The sequence below is a fragment of the Poromitra crassiceps genome (assembly GCF_964638095.1).
Source record: "Poromitra crassiceps genome assembly, chromosome: 25".
In the NCBI taxonomy this organism is placed as follows: Eukaryota; Metazoa; Chordata; class Actinopteri; order Beryciformes; family Melamphaidae; genus Poromitra; species Poromitra crassiceps.
In genome coordinates, this window is record NC_139649.1 from 1759615 (window position 1) to 1774799 (window position 15185).

Here is a 15185-nt window from a genome sequence, read left to right on the forward strand (position 1 = left end):
TCTGCTATAAACGAGCAGGAGTGGGGCCCCGTGAACTCCCCGCGGCCCCCGTGCGGTTCCACACTGCGGTGCCGAATCGGTCTCTCCAAAGCACGGCAATATGAACCGTTTTAGTCGTTACTACGTTGTGTAGCACATACAGAGGAGCTGTCACTGCAACGGTAGATGAACACATTACAAAATAGGTTTTGCACAGTAACTGTATTGCAAAAGTAAACAAGGCTGACAATCATATCATCATTCAACAACAATATGCTTGTTCCTCTGGATTTGCCATTTCTTGATGTCTTAAAAAAGTGAGTCATCACCTCAAACAGAATTGTCTAAATACAGAAAAATATAGATTCAGGTCAAAAAGGGTTGTAAATACCTACTAGTACTGTAAATAACAGTAAGGGAAGACAGCTACAACAGGTATCATTCACTGTCCTGGCACAGTGGATGTATTTAATAGGTTGGACATACAAAAATAAACCACAACAAAGCAACACACGTATTGTACAAATAAAAACCTGAAAATGTCCCACTGACGAAGTTTGATCGGAGCGCATCTCATTTCTAAGAAGTGGACGCACGATGTACATCTGTGACTAAAATACTGCTATTGAGTATAGCACATTAAACTGTGTTAAGAATGTACATACGTTCTGACCAAAATAAAATGGCATGATAGAGGCTTTTGACGTAGCTGCTTAATAGTAATATTAACAATAATAATAATTATATGTAACATCTTAAATGTTGACCATGATGACAACATTGACAGAGTGAGGACAGGATGAATATAAAATTGTTTCCTAACACAAACAGACTTCTAGAGTGTGTAAAAACTTAGTGATGCCCCCCCCCAAACACACACACAAATAAAAAATAAAATAAAAATAAAACAAATTTGGAGTTTGCTAAGGGTAATTTCACAAGTTGATGAAATATTCAAAACCAAAACTCTTAAGAATTGTACAAGTATAAAAAGCTACAAACATTAATAAATTACATCACTGACACATAAACACTTCACAAGGTGCTAGTAAAATAATTCTGAAACCCTTCGGGATGCTAGAACTTGAACAAGAGGCTGGTCATAGAAACTTTGTTTAAATGTTTTTAGGTTTTTTTTCTGTCCTTTTTATATAATTTTCCTCAAAGCTTCGTCTCTTGTTCAAACAGAATCACAATACAGTTAGCTTTGTGTATGTAAGGCCATATGACGATAAATGTATTATTTCTTCAGTTGTTTTCCAGGCAACACCTTAAGTCTAACAACAAAGAATTGTTAAAAATGAAACTCTGCTATCTTAAAAAATAAAAATAATTAAAAAAACAAAAAAATAAAAATAAAAACAAAACAAAAATTTGAAAGTTAAAAAATTAGGACTATATATATTCATATATATATATTTGTTCATAATTAGCAAAAACTGGTAAAAATGTAGAATTAAGCCTTAAGGGGAAAAGGATACAAAAAGTAGTAATTTAAAAGGCTATGTACAAGCTACATTCTATATACTGTACTGTGTGAAGCGATAAAAATGCAGAGATCAGTCTATAGGTTGTTGGTGCTGCCTGTGAAAGCAAAAGAAGAGAGAAAGTATCCCCATGTAACCGCAGAACTGACATGGATGAGGCTTATCATTTGCTAGTAGGTCCCGCTTTAGTGTTACAGCTTCAGAAATCCTATGCTCTCCTATGTCAGAACAGACCACAACTCAAACGTTACTGCGGGTCGCTCGATAACGGTCTGTAATTGCTTAAGTACGGAATCCCATGTGGTTAAATAACATTCAGGTATTAAAATGAAGTCAAATGCGTCCCGTGGATACATTTGTTTATATGTGATTACACTAGATTAGACGAAGACTGCATCAAATGTTAAAACTGCTAGGGAAAAAAAAAAAAACATGTCAACGCTGCACCCGCTTGCTATTCTCATACACATTACTCATGAACTCACGTTGTGCTTTACAGTTGTTTCATAAGTCCCGCTTGTGGCGTTCTGTTCCTATCTATGACTCCACACATATAAATAAATACCATTGCTGATAGTGCTTTGCAAAACAAGTGTAACAAAAAAAAAAAAAAAAACGATAAATGCTTGAATAAACTTAAATCAAAGCCGTGGTCTATGATATACGGAGAGTGTTGGCTCAGAAAGGAATACAAAATCCTGCTCATTTTGTCCAATCCCAACTCCACGGTGTGGCAATGATAAGCGGCATCCATATAGTAGGAATTATCTGTAAAATCCCCCGAAACCCCCGACCCAAGCGCACATGCAACTGAATACATGCAAGGGATACTTTCAGAGAAATCTTGGAATGACTGCAATGTACTTCTACTTCATATTTTAGCAACCCCTGATAAACAGCTGTAGTAAAATGAGACATGTTCTCTTAAAAAATATTTATAGTAGGTTCTGTACACTTTAATATCTGAAAGTTATAAAGTATAAGTAGAGGCAAAAACCTATTTGAGTGACGTTCTTCTTAGAAATTGAAAAATGCATGATTTTGCTTCTTCTCCCATCTTGTTTCTTTTTTTTGTGTTTTTTTGTGTTTTGTGTTTTTGTCTTTTTTTTCTCGTCCATCGTTGGCTTTAATCAGTGAAGAGGGGTGAGCTTGGGATAGGACCCAGCTCCTGAAATCCCAGTCTCTACAACAGTCTACTGCATGCTACAGAAGGAGCTTTCCATTCCGGTGGATCTTTAAAATCTTTCCAAGTCTCTGTTTGGCCGTTGCCATGCCTTTCTTTAGCCGCTTTGCTGTGAAAAGAACGAGAGAAGACAGAGAGAAGACAGGATGTTATCGCCGGCGCCGCATGAAAACCTTGTAACTCAGCAAAACTGAACACTTGTGAAAGAGACAAGTTCTATCAAACTTGAAATTCCTACTGGTCAGTATAATAGCAGTTGATACATTTTATATAGAGTGTTTCAAGTCTGACATGGAAAAACTCTCTGCAGCATTATATTAACTGAGTTAGCAGTATACATTTTGCAAGGAAGGGACAAAGAGGCCATTTACACCTGGCACTAACATGCGTTTTCTGTGATCAGATTGCAATCGGATAGTGCTTGACCACATTAGCCTGATTTCATTTACACCCGGCGTTAACATGTGTTTTGGGTGATCAGATTGCAATCTGATTGCAATCTGATCACCCAAAACAGGTGTCCTCTCAATCCGCATACAGTTGCTGTATCCAGATTGAGAGGACACATTGCATTTACACTTGTGTTGAATGTGTACACAATGCATCCCTGACCACCTCCGGAGGTGGTTTGGTCGATCAGATTGCAATCCGTCTTCAATGTGTCTTGGGGGGCATTTATACCTGTACTTTCAGGTGGTCAAGCACAATCTGATCGCAATCTGATCACAGAAAACACATGTTAGTGCCAGGTGTAAATGGCCTCATAGAAGACTAACATTGTCTGAGGTGGATGCATGCAACAAGATTTGAACTACACTGAATTTGGCCATTCCATACACATTTACTGTAGGAGATGATGCTAAGAATCCTATGTACGTAGATCATCACTTTATCAGAGGCTTTCTTTGAGTGGCACAACCTTGAAAACAAGGTGTGTGGGGGGGGGGGGGGGGGGGGGGGGCAACACTGGTGGTTATACAGTATATCTCAAGAAATATGTAATTTAGTGTGTGCATCCATCCCTAGTGGTTGCCCATTATTCACAAATGACAACACAACTTTTCATACAGCCGAAGACAAGGGAGAAGGAAGGAAGATGCTGTACAAGTTATTCCAGCCTATAGAAACCCATGTACTGTATAGCCTAAGGGTGGAAAATTCATCTCGCACATGACTACAATTATTGCCTAAAATTGCCCCATACCATGTGCGAAACAGGAGCATCCTCCAAAAAAAATAGTTTTGACTCATTTAAAGGCACGTTTGGATCTTATGCCACTTACCAAGATCTTTAAACTCAACGCTATTTTGTCTAAATCCAAAAAGCCTGTGGCAGCAAAAGGGATATGGGTTCGAGTGTGGGACGTTCTCATTGGCTCTAAAAGGGATATGGGTTTGAGTGTGGGACGTTCTCATTGGCTCTCAGTGAAGACGGGCGTAGTGGGAACTCACCTTTGGCCTCTGCTGATCCCGCGCGGTCCCCTTTCGCCGCGTTGCTGTTGTTGGTGCTAGTGGTGGTGGTGTTGGTGCTGTTGTTGGGCGAAGACGTGGACGGTCGCCTCTGGGTGAGGAACACCCCCGGGGCCATGGGCTGCGGTCCCCCCGGCGACTTGCCTGTTCCAGTGTTGTACTCGTGGTCCGTCAGGCTGCCGTCCTGGGAGTCCGGATTGTGCTCCGGCGAGCTACTGTCCTGAGAGATTTTCGGCGGCTCCTCCATCACTATTGCCTTCTTTTTGGTGCTTTTCTTCTTCTTCTTGGTCTTCTGCTGCTCCTCCTATATTACAACAACACATAAAGAGACATTCATCATTTCATGCTTTCAGGTCCTGATGATCAGCTCGGTGTCGTCCTGTTAGTCGACGTACCTGATGGGAGAGCTTGGCTGCGGCGGCGGCCAGTCCCGTTTCTACGGAGGCCACTCGGGCCCCTTCTCTGGCGGGCCGCTCGTGTCGGGGAACCGAGGGTCCTACGCGGGCTGAGACAAGATGCGTGCGAGGATTTAGAAGATGTAAAGCGCAGAAGTAAATGATGCAACCGTACAAAGTACGGATTCATTCGTCACGGGACGTCCCGCTTACCTGTCGGGCTGTATGGAGTGTCATCAGAGCTTTTCCTTTTTTTCGATCTGGATTTGAAAACAGGATTATCCTCTTCAGACTCCAGCGAAGGGTAAACTAAAAAGGACAGATCGTTTATTGAGCAAAAATGAATATGTGACGCACAACCCCCACATCGTGCAGTCATCACTTTCAGAGGGACGATGCACAAGATGAACCCAAATAATATGTTAACTATAAGATGCCATTGATGCATTCAGTGCACTTTTTCCCCCTGGTTTCCTGCATCTAAAATGGTGGAAGTTTCCAGTGACAGCATGCAGGACAGCTGTGAGACAGCTGCTGAGTGCCCAGCCTCTCCGCCTGCTCTCGCACCAGGCCCCGCTGAACACAATCACTCAAATGTGGCCATTTTAATTCCTGATAATTGGATGATCAAGATAAAAAATGGTGTGTTTACAAAAGAAGAAAAGAGCAGCCCGTCTGTGAGAAAACGCTCACCCTAGCATGAGGATTTCAGAGTGAGAATGAGCGTGCTGCTACGACCAACTAATTAGAAACTCAAACGGCACGTAAAACAACAACTCAGAAGTGGAGTTAATGGTTTATTAACAAGCTGGGAGGGTCACAACAGTTGTTTTTGGACAGGGTTCACAAAAGAGAAAAGTTGCAAGGAGAAGAAATCACAAATTGGATCGACACGAAAGGGAAAGAACGTACGCAAAAATAAACACAAACCCTATCATCTACTCCTAATGAAAACTTCCTGTCCGTATTTAGAAGCGAGGACATGTGGACACACCAGAGGCCGATCTGTTTTTAACGGCACCTGTTAGCGGCGGCGAGAAGCGGGCGCGGCAGATAATCGTTTTCTCATTCGTCTGCTCCAGAAACACCTTCCTGACCCCGTTGAGCTCCACTTTCGTCCATCGTCATTTGAAATTCAAAGAACGCGGTCGTAGCTGCAGCGGTAGATTCCCTGCCTACCAACACGAGGGTCACGGGTTCGTGCCCCGTGTTGCCTCTGGCTTGGTCGGTCATCCATAACAATTAGCCATGTCTGAAGCTGGATTAAGGGTGTCTTGGTCGCTGCACTAGTGCCTCCTCTGGTCGGTCAGGGGGCCTGTTCATGCGGGAGTTCCCCCCAGGGAACTGGGGTTGAATAGCGTGATCCTCCCATGCGCTACAGCCTGCCGGTGAAAAACCCTCGCTGTCGGGGGAAAATAAGCAGCTGGGGACTGCACATGTATCAGAGGAAGCATGTGCTAGTCTACAACTCTACCCAGATCGACAGAGGGGGTAGAGCAACGACATCAGGGGGAATTGGCCAAGTACAATTGGGGGAGAAAATAGGACAAAAATCAGAAAAAACATCAGATATATATATATATTTTTTTTTTATAAAATCCAAGAACATAACAGACAGAGGTATGAGAGGGGCTTGGGTGCTCACCGTAGTCTGAGTCCTTGAAGCAGGCGTCCATGTGGTCCTGGTCGTCGTCGTAGTCCATGCTGTCGATGCTGCTGCTCTTCCGGGGTTTCTTCGGGAGGCGTTTGGTGGGCCGCTTGCTGTTGTTGCCGCCGCCGCCGGCCTTCTTGCCGGCCTGCGCGCCATGCGAGTTGTTCTTCGACTGGCTGTTGTTCTTTGACTGGCTGTTGCTCTTCGACTGGCTGTTGTTCTTCGACTGGCTGTTGCTAAACGGCTGCTGCAGGCCGTCCGAAGACGACAGGTTGGCCATGGACAGCATGCCCTGAATGGCCTCCTGTGTGCTGGGGGATGCAGGTGGCTGACTGTAAGTACGTCAATAAGAAATAACACAACACACAGACATTAACACAGCAGTCAGATGAAGAGTGACTGAAGAGAGAGGTCTTTTAACAGGCCTTTGAGTCTTTGATGTCACTTTGATCGGTCGCCTTATTAAGCACGATTATGTCTTTTGACACCTGCGAAAATATTACACCTTAGTGTGCAATCTGTAAGAGGGGGCAAAAACATTGTCAAATCTAAGTATCCTCCGTGGACCTGTGGTTGCTTTAAGAAGCAGCTACAAAAATAAATCCAGACCGTCAAGATTACCACCTTATTAAGCCATTAACCGGTGAGCTATAACAATGAAGGACTATTAAACGTGGTTATAATTAACCGTGGTCATTTCATTCCCCCCACAGTCACCACCGGTCATGTTCCCCTTTTTCAAAGCGCTGAAAATCATTTGAGGAATCAAACGTATTTGAGCCTCTGTTTTCTTTCTCTCTTTCAGTGCTCATTTGTAGCTTTCAGTGTGGTGGAAATAGACCATCAAGAGCTGAACAAAACAGCAAACAGCACGAGGCAAAGGAAGAGCCTGGAGCCAGGGCTACATTTGACAAATGAACGGTGGACGAAACAAACACCGGCTTAACACGTAAACTGCTGACAGGATCTGTGTAAATTGTTGCTCCGATCGCGAGTTGATTTTTCAGCTCAGGGATACATCGCAGGCGAGTTTTAAAATTCCGCTTTTTCATCCAATTATATCAGTCATTGAGCAGAGGCCATTTGTTTGTCAGTGGCTGGCCCCATTAAGGGGAGTAAGACCTAAAATTCATTTAGTAAATGAAAAGGGCATGGCAGCTGAGGCTCCACTGGGAGCAATTTAGCGCATAATGCAGTCCATGTAGTGCATAAGCGCTCTGTCATACTGTACTTCCAGTGTGTTTAGCTGTTTAAGTTCCACTGACTCGGAGGAAATGGAGTGAAGGAGTGGTTTGTATGGAAAACAATGACGTCAAGGCAGATCACACTACCTGTTGGCGCTGTAGTCGATTCCGCCTACTTGCTTGCTCGCTTGCAACAGGTCCAGAATCCCAGCGGCGCTGCCAGCCTTCTTCTTGACCTTAGAGTTGCGACCCTTGACCTCTGGTTTGACCTCTGGCTTGGCCTCTGGTTTGGCCTCTGTGTCTATGTGTAGAGACTCTTCGTCTGAGGAGTCCGCAGTCTGTTGTGGGGAAGAAGTGGGCAGCACATAAATAGACATAACAAGCAACAACGGCATCGCATCCAAATCCACTTTTGTTTGTGTGAGGTACGCACTCCCATTTTCTTGATTTCCCCCGGATTTGAGCTATTTTAGCTTCACTCCCATTCATTTTTAATTTCTAATGACCGTTTTCCTGCTGTTTTGAGTTTTGTGTGTTCCTGTTCACCTCCCTGAAGAACATTAGCCATAATGTTATCAAGACCGGAGCTTGGATGAGGTTGGAGTCTGACCTCGGTGAGAACAGTCGATTGAGGTTATTAGATGGCTTCCAATGACCTCTCGCTAAACATCAGAGCATCTGGCATAAGTCTGTTTCTTCCTCTTACTTCATTCACACCACAGCTATTTCCCTAATCAGTGTGTGGTGGTCCATGGCTCAGGGAGCTTCTCCTTCTCAATGTACTTCTCCTTTTTTAATCCCGGCATTATGGGAACATTGCAGCATGCTCTGGCACATGCGAACTCCATTGGTACATGATTGGCTTTTAAATACATTCAGATGAAAAGTATTAGACCTCATTGAAGGAATATTGCTGTCTGTTTTGCTCCAACGTTTCATCAACAATCAATCACTCGGCCGTCTTTTCATGTGCAATGCACAGCGTGGTGTAATCAGAACAAATCGCGCCGGAGATATTAGCTACTTAGCCGGAGAGCGACACAGCATTTGAGCAGCGCTTGTCAAGGTGATTATTCGGCGCTGAAGTGATGTTTACAGAGAGGCAAAGTGAACGTCACTTACCGCTTCAGCACTGTACCAGAGATTTTCTTCCGCAATTTATTTTCCCATAGACATTTCGTAAAATGCTTATAAAATTTGTTTTACTTGGTCAAACCAAACGGTTCAGCTATATTTAGAATCGGGAGAGACCATAGTTCAATCATGAGAGACCGGTCGAGTCAAGACTCGTTGGTGGTGGACTGGGGAGGTGGGTGGGGTGAAATGATGGCTTCAGAGGATGGTTTCAGGGGGAATGAACAGCCGCGATGCCGGCTGCTGCTGTGATCCTCCAGAGTGGGGGGTGACGTAGAACCCTTGCTATATATACTAGGGAGGACTGACGTCATGCCTGACGTCATGAACTGAGGACAACTGATGTCATGCCTGACGTCACGCTAGGGCTTGACTGACATCACGGGCTGATCAGGTAATACAGATATGACGACCTCCCTCTCAGCTTGAAATTTGGTATAGAAACCTCACAACATTTCACTCGGACCCAAAAAAAAAAATTCTTTAAACCCGAATTTGCTTTTTTATGTTTTGGTCCGAGTTAAATGTGATGCGATCTCTCCTGTTTCTAAATATATCTGAACCGTTTGGTTTGAACAAGTAAAACAATTTTTACAAGCATTTTACGAAAATTCTATGGGAAAATAAATGGCAGATGAAAATCTCTGGTACAGTGCTGAAGCAGGAAGTGACGTTCCACTTTGGTTCTCAATACAGTGTAGATGCATACCTTGGTCACCGAGGGCTGGAGCTTTGGTTTTTTGGCTGGCTGAATGGGTTCTCTGATGTTTGACAAAACTGGACAAAAATAGAATCATCACAAATCATTCATCTGTATTTCTTTCCGCATGGCAGGCAGTTTGAAAAAACTAAACTACTGCAAAGAAATGAGTCCTTATCATATGACACACATGGTAAAAAAAAATGATGCAGGCAATACTCACAGGACAAGTCTCTCTTTACGGCATTCTTTTTCCTCCTAATGGGGAACTCGTCTATCTTCAGCTCGCCCTCGTCTGAGACGTACTCGTACTCGTCTCTCACTGGCTTGGCTTTGTCCTCTTTTAGGTTTTGTAATGATCCGAAAACACTTGAGTTGCTCTGAGGTTTCAGCGTCTTGGAGCTGAGGGGGAAAACCACAGGACAATAAGGGAGTGGTACAAGGCTCATCCGAGCAACCCGCGGCCAAAAGTCCTTGAATTAGGTCTAATGGATACGGGGCTGATAGCCTGCCTGCATAGCTCTATAATCATCATAATACGCCACATGAGAAGGTTAACACGCTCTCTTCTGCAAAGACCTTTCGTGAAACGTTTATATGGCAATCATAGCCATTCCATACGTACCCCAGCATTTTCTTGTGAGACATGGTGAAGCTGAACTTGTCTTTATTGCCCGACAGCGGTGTTCTGTCAAATTTGCATTCCTCCTCCATTTTCAGCAGGGAATCTGGTTTGCTATTCTGTAAAATTAAGATGGGAATCGTTTATTGTAAGAAAAAGTTAATTAAATCACCGTGACATTAAGAATCCTGGAAGGGATGCAAAATAATTAATAACAATTAATAGTAAGAGGATTGTGTAATTAACTGAAATGCAAGCGCACACATATTCAAGTAGTCCCCACTTAACACACTAAGTTGTATTCATTTTGTATTGACTTAAAGGCATGTGATGATGAGTTGTACCCTGAAACTGAACAATCCGAACAAACGAACAATCCATTATCAGCAGGGAACCTGGTTTACTATTTTGTTAAATATTACAAGACAAGCATAATTCATTTAAGTAAAAATAACATCATTGTTACAGTAATTCACCATGATGCTAAGAGAAGCGGGATGCAAAATAGCTCTCATGAAATGATTGTTATTAATCCCTAACCCCAAAAAGACATTTTCAAATGTTCACCACTTAACACAATAAGTTGTAATCATTTTGTTTTAATTTACAGGCATATGATGATGGGGTGAAACCTGAAACTGAAATTGCCGAAATTAAATAAAATAAAAATAAATCACATTGTCTCATGCAGTATTTTTTTCATCAACACTAACATACAGACCTAATTGCTGTGCACACTGTACAAAGAGGAACTGTGAACCTTTACACGAATCAACTGTGATGAGAAGTGAAAATGTGGTCTCCAGTGACCTTGGTAAACATCTAACAGGGTATCCACTCCATCTGCAAATGTTTGGCCTGATGTGAAGGAGCACTTGGATCGAGATCCTTGGAGGGACTACAAACATTCCAGAACAGTTTGGCATTGAATTTTCCATGAAACTGAAGTCCTCTAATGTCTTCCGTTCAACAGAATTACATTTTTGCTCCAGAAAAGATTTCCATGTTGTTCAGAAATAATGATACAACAAACTTTTTTTCATTTTTTTTTTTAAAGATGAGGGCATATGTAAATACTTAAATGGAATGCAATGGATATGGATGTAGCGTAATTCCATTAGGTAAACTCTGGGAGGGCGAATGTTTCTGGAGCAGCTCTGATGAGCTGCAGGCCTAAAATGTGCGACTTACGCCTCATCATTATTTTCGCTGATTGCTTTGAAGTGAAGTGTGCAAATCACTTTTGGATGAGCCGGCATTTTTCTGTTCAGCTTCTCAGCTTGTAACCTTTGCAACCACTTGCATCTTCTTTGAAAAGGATGTCAAGCTTTAGTTTATTTTAACTTTTAAAGGATTGTTGTGCTATTTACTTTGGCCTCACAACTAACCATTTGTTTGTTGAAATCCACGATAAAACCTTCTCAGCTGATCAGTTCTTACCTTATACTTCCATTTTGCTTCAGTCTTGTTTTTATTCTGCTCTCTCATTTCAAACTTCTCCACGTTGTTCTGCTTTGATATTTCTTTCTCTGACACACTGAGGACATTCTTAACAGTCTGAAAAATGTAAAGTAATTAAGCAACAATGTTACCATAACGAATAAATCCATAAAACTCCTTGCCAAATTAATTTTACAAAATGATTGTGGCTGGCATCATGAGATTAAAGCAGCTACAAGGAACTTTCATTCTGTGTTGACAGCGCCCCCTGTGGACACAAGTGGTAGTGTTTTCCCGGAACGAAGACTGCATTTACCATGAGCACCACCACTTTGTGTCATAAAGATCTTGGCTAGCATGTGCACCCGTTTTGGAAGCGAGTGAAAGAAAGACACTTACTCTGTATACTATTTTTATTTTTTTAAACATAGCTGTTTGCGGGATGCATAGCGATGAGGTAATGTACCGACTCGAGCACAGACAGAATAGAATAACTATTTAGAAATAGCCAATCTTCTCGTCGATGGTCTCATTTGCTGATGTAGGTCATATAGAGGCATCAGTATTAAATTGAGACTGTTAAAAGTTCCTTGGAGTAACTTTAAGTGAAATTCAAAGGATACAAATGGTAAACATTTAACACAATAAGTTGCATTGGATCAAGTGTCACATGAATGTTAAATTGCTGAAATAAAGTAAGTGTAAAACTTTATTTCCTCCTACGGTAAGATTACAATTCCGATGGCGTAAAACAAGATTCCACTCACCTTGCCCTTCTTCGGCTGGTCCATCTTACTCAAGATGTCCTTTGCGTGGGACTCCAGAGCTGCAAAGCTGGAGGGTCTAGGAGGCGGCGACGGCGGCGGCGTGGTCTCCTTCACTTTCTTCGCTTTCTTCTTTCCACCCTCCTTGACCTTCGGCTCCTTCGGGGGCTTGGGGGCCTTGGGCACCTTTGGGGGTTTGGGGGGCTTGGGTGGTTTGGGGGTTCTCTTCCTGGTTGCCTTCTCTCTGCTGGGCGAGGGGACGGGGGACGGGGAGACAGGCTCCTCAGGCTCTGAGTGGGTGGATGGCGGCTCCTCAACCGGCACCTTGATGCTGGGCTCGCTCTTAATGGCTTTTGTGGCGTTCTAGAAGATCAAGCAGGTTATGATGAGACGTGTGCTGTGAGATGTTATGCAGTCCTCCCTGATTAAAACCCATTGCAACCAGGCAATATTGTAATACAATAAAATACACTTTGCAGCCTGTATCACTAATAGGGGCTCTAACAGAGCTGATGCTGATATATCAAAAGAATAGAGAAACACCTCTGAAATTCTGATCTCTTTGGCAAGATCCTTAATGAGCTGTGTGGGCTTCATATTCTCTGGAAGCTCGTCCTCATGTTCGAGAAGGGCCTGTTAGGAACAAGACACAACTGTTATCACTGGTCCTAATGTTCTAGCAGCAGCAGATATAAACCCTGATAGGACCATACCTGTTTTTTAGTCCAAGCTCTGAATGCTCCATTGATGATTTTGGCACCATGTACCAGGTAGGGAGCTGGCTGCTTATTCCCTTTATGTAAACCTGAAAAAAAGAAGGTTAAATTAGCTAAAATTATTATTTACCCTACTGCAGAATACACCTTATACTGTACATGGATTGTGGACAGTGCAGCCTAGATCTATGCAACTGAATAAGGCTCTCACAAAGATAAAAATACATACAAGCTGGTGTTTATGAACAGGGAACAGAAAACGGACTCTGTCAACAGGGTGTCTGAGTGGTCAGAGAGACTGTCCCACTGTCCCACTGAGTGGTCAGAGAGACTGTCCCACTGAGTGGTCAGAGAAACTGTCCCATCACCCTGTCCCAACAGTCCCATCACCAAAAGGTCCCAGGTTTGACCTCAAAATAGAAAAGAAATCAAGTCTGCACCCTGAAAAAGAAGTAAGTGCCCAGGTCAGTTCTTCACTGACCCTCAAAACAGCCAGTGTGTTCCTCAGCAGCCAGCAGGAAGTATTCTTGCCTTGCTCACTAATTGTAAGCCACTCTGGATAAGCATCAGCTAAACCCCTAACATGTCAAATGCAACACTTTATGTACAATATAAGGCAAGACCCATGGGGATTTCCAAGAAATACGGTTTCCTTTTCCCTATCAGGATCGTTAGCGGTACAATGAAATTAAGCTTTTTTGGGGGATGTAAAACAAACATGCAATTCAAAAAAATCAAGCTGATTTATTATTGTCATTGAAGCAGCTCCAGACTGTATCGCTTGATGATTGCACAGCTTTGCTTAACTCTTTTCTTTCCAACTTTGGCAAAGACTCGCCCATCTAGACTGAACTATTACATCCACAGGACAGGAGTTACAATAGTTGATCATGTGGATTTCCCCTTTAATTACAGTTTAACGACAAAAACAATTGCCATAATATCTAAGTAGCCCTATCAACTCAATCGTTCAAGCCAAAAGGCCTTTCAGGGTGTTTGAGTGCACTCGAATGCCTTTGTGTGTAAGTCTTGCCTCAATACTGATTACAGCGGGCTGGATACACAACCACAACAGGAAATCATTCATTGCATCAAGGCAAAGTGGGAGCAGCAATGTGAAATTCAAGGGTGAACTCTTCAGCTCGGAGGCAGGACTTCCACTGCACTGAAAACGCTGACCTTGAAGTTGAGAAGAATAATGGTATATTAAGGCCTTGTGAGTGAGTTAGAAGCAGTGTGTGCAGCAGCACACACAACAGCAATCTGGCCCATAACACACAGACACGCATACAGAGAAAATGGTGGAAACATAAACAATTGGGCCAAGCCAGCGGGAGGAGAGTTTAAACACTGGCTTGTAATGGAGCAAGTGATTCTACCTCAGCCAAGCCTTTTGAAGCTAATCATGTGTGAACTCGGCGATTCGCCGATTTAATGACTGAAATAATATTAGAGCATCCAGCTCCTCATCTGTGCAGCAGACACGCAGCAAACGTGGAGGAGCAAGCGAGGCTGCGCTGCAGCGCTCGCAGTCACATCTGACAGTGTTTGCATTCTCCCCTGACTTCATGCATTCTTTTGGAGGAACGGCGAGCTAAATGAGGATATATGTTTACATTCAAATCCGAAAGTCAAACACATAAATATTCCATATGTATATAATGTGGATTTGTCATTGTGAATTTATTATTAAATGAGTTGTTCACCTTTGAATCGCTCGAGGAGATGCCGGCCCACATACCAGCACGCCGTCTCAAAGTTGGGGAAGGGCGTGAGCGTTTTGACCTTTAGCCGCTTCTCGACTTCGTACGCTCTGAGGAGAATAAAGAAGGCAGCGTTAGTTACCCACTGTCACACATTACAAACACAGTTACCACAGAGAATATGCCATTTCCAAGATATTTCCCAATGATGAGAATTCATAAACACATTTGCGGAATTCTGAGCTAAAAACAAGTCCCGAACAAAGACCAACTGTAAACTATAAGCTTTGCCAAGGCTGAATGGCTTCAAATCATAACTAAATCCCAACCCCCCCTCCCCCCAAATTAGGACATGAATATCTCCAGGTCACAGGCATGGTGTATCACACCAATTACCAATCACAACTACAAAGAGGTAACTGGATGTCAAAAGGGACCGATGTGTGCACAGTGTAGCAGGTGTCCTAACCTCATCTGCATCTCCACACTCAGGTTGTGGACGAAGTGTCCGGAGAACGCCAAACAGTCAACCGGGGTCAGTATTGCATTGATCCAACCTTAGAGGACAATCACATGTCAGCCAAAGCAGCTCGGATAATTATGGCAGATTAAAGTTATATTAACACTGTTATATTCTCCATTGTTATATTCCATCAATCTGTCATGTTCAGTGCATTCCAGGAGTTATTTTGTGACGAACTGTTTGTCCATCAACAGAATGACCCAGAAATGTAATGGTGCGTTCACACACCAAGAC

The 15185-nt window shown here is 42.9% G+C and overlaps 1 protein-coding gene across 2 annotated transcripts in view; it reads right to left on the reverse strand.

The window, feature by feature from the left end:
* Positions 1-260: 260 nt before the first annotated feature.
* The window catches only part of phf2 (PHD finger protein 2), a 34569-nt gene continuing 19644 nt past the window's right edge, over positions 261-15185 (reverse strand). The window contains exons 8-22 of one of the 2 annotated variants that reach the window (XM_083660571.1): positions 14898-14985; positions 14432-14538; positions 12723-12814; positions 12553-12642; positions 12013-12372; positions 11246-11362; positions 9809-9924; positions 9407-9585; positions 9193-9260; positions 7497-7687; positions 6160-6476; positions 4728-4823; positions 4515-4624; positions 4102-4423; positions 261-2758 (exon numbers count right to left, since the gene is read on the reverse strand). In XM_083660571.1, the coding sequence (XP_083516697.1) occupies positions 2670-2758; positions 4102-4423; positions 4515-4624; positions 4728-4823; positions 6160-6476; positions 7497-7687; positions 9193-9260; positions 9407-9585; positions 9809-9924; positions 11246-11362; positions 12013-12372; positions 12553-12642; positions 12723-12814; positions 14432-14538; positions 14898-14985 (2342 nt within the window). In that variant the 3' untranslated portion in view covers positions 261-2669. Of the gene's footprint in view, positions 2759-4101; positions 4424-4514; positions 4625-4727; positions 4824-6159; positions 6498-7496; positions 7688-9192; positions 9261-9406; positions 9586-9808; positions 9925-11245; positions 11363-12012; positions 12373-12552; positions 12643-12722; positions 12815-14431; positions 14539-14897; positions 14986-15185 lie in introns of both variants that reach the window. The other variant, XM_083660570.1, reaches the window with a different exon arrangement.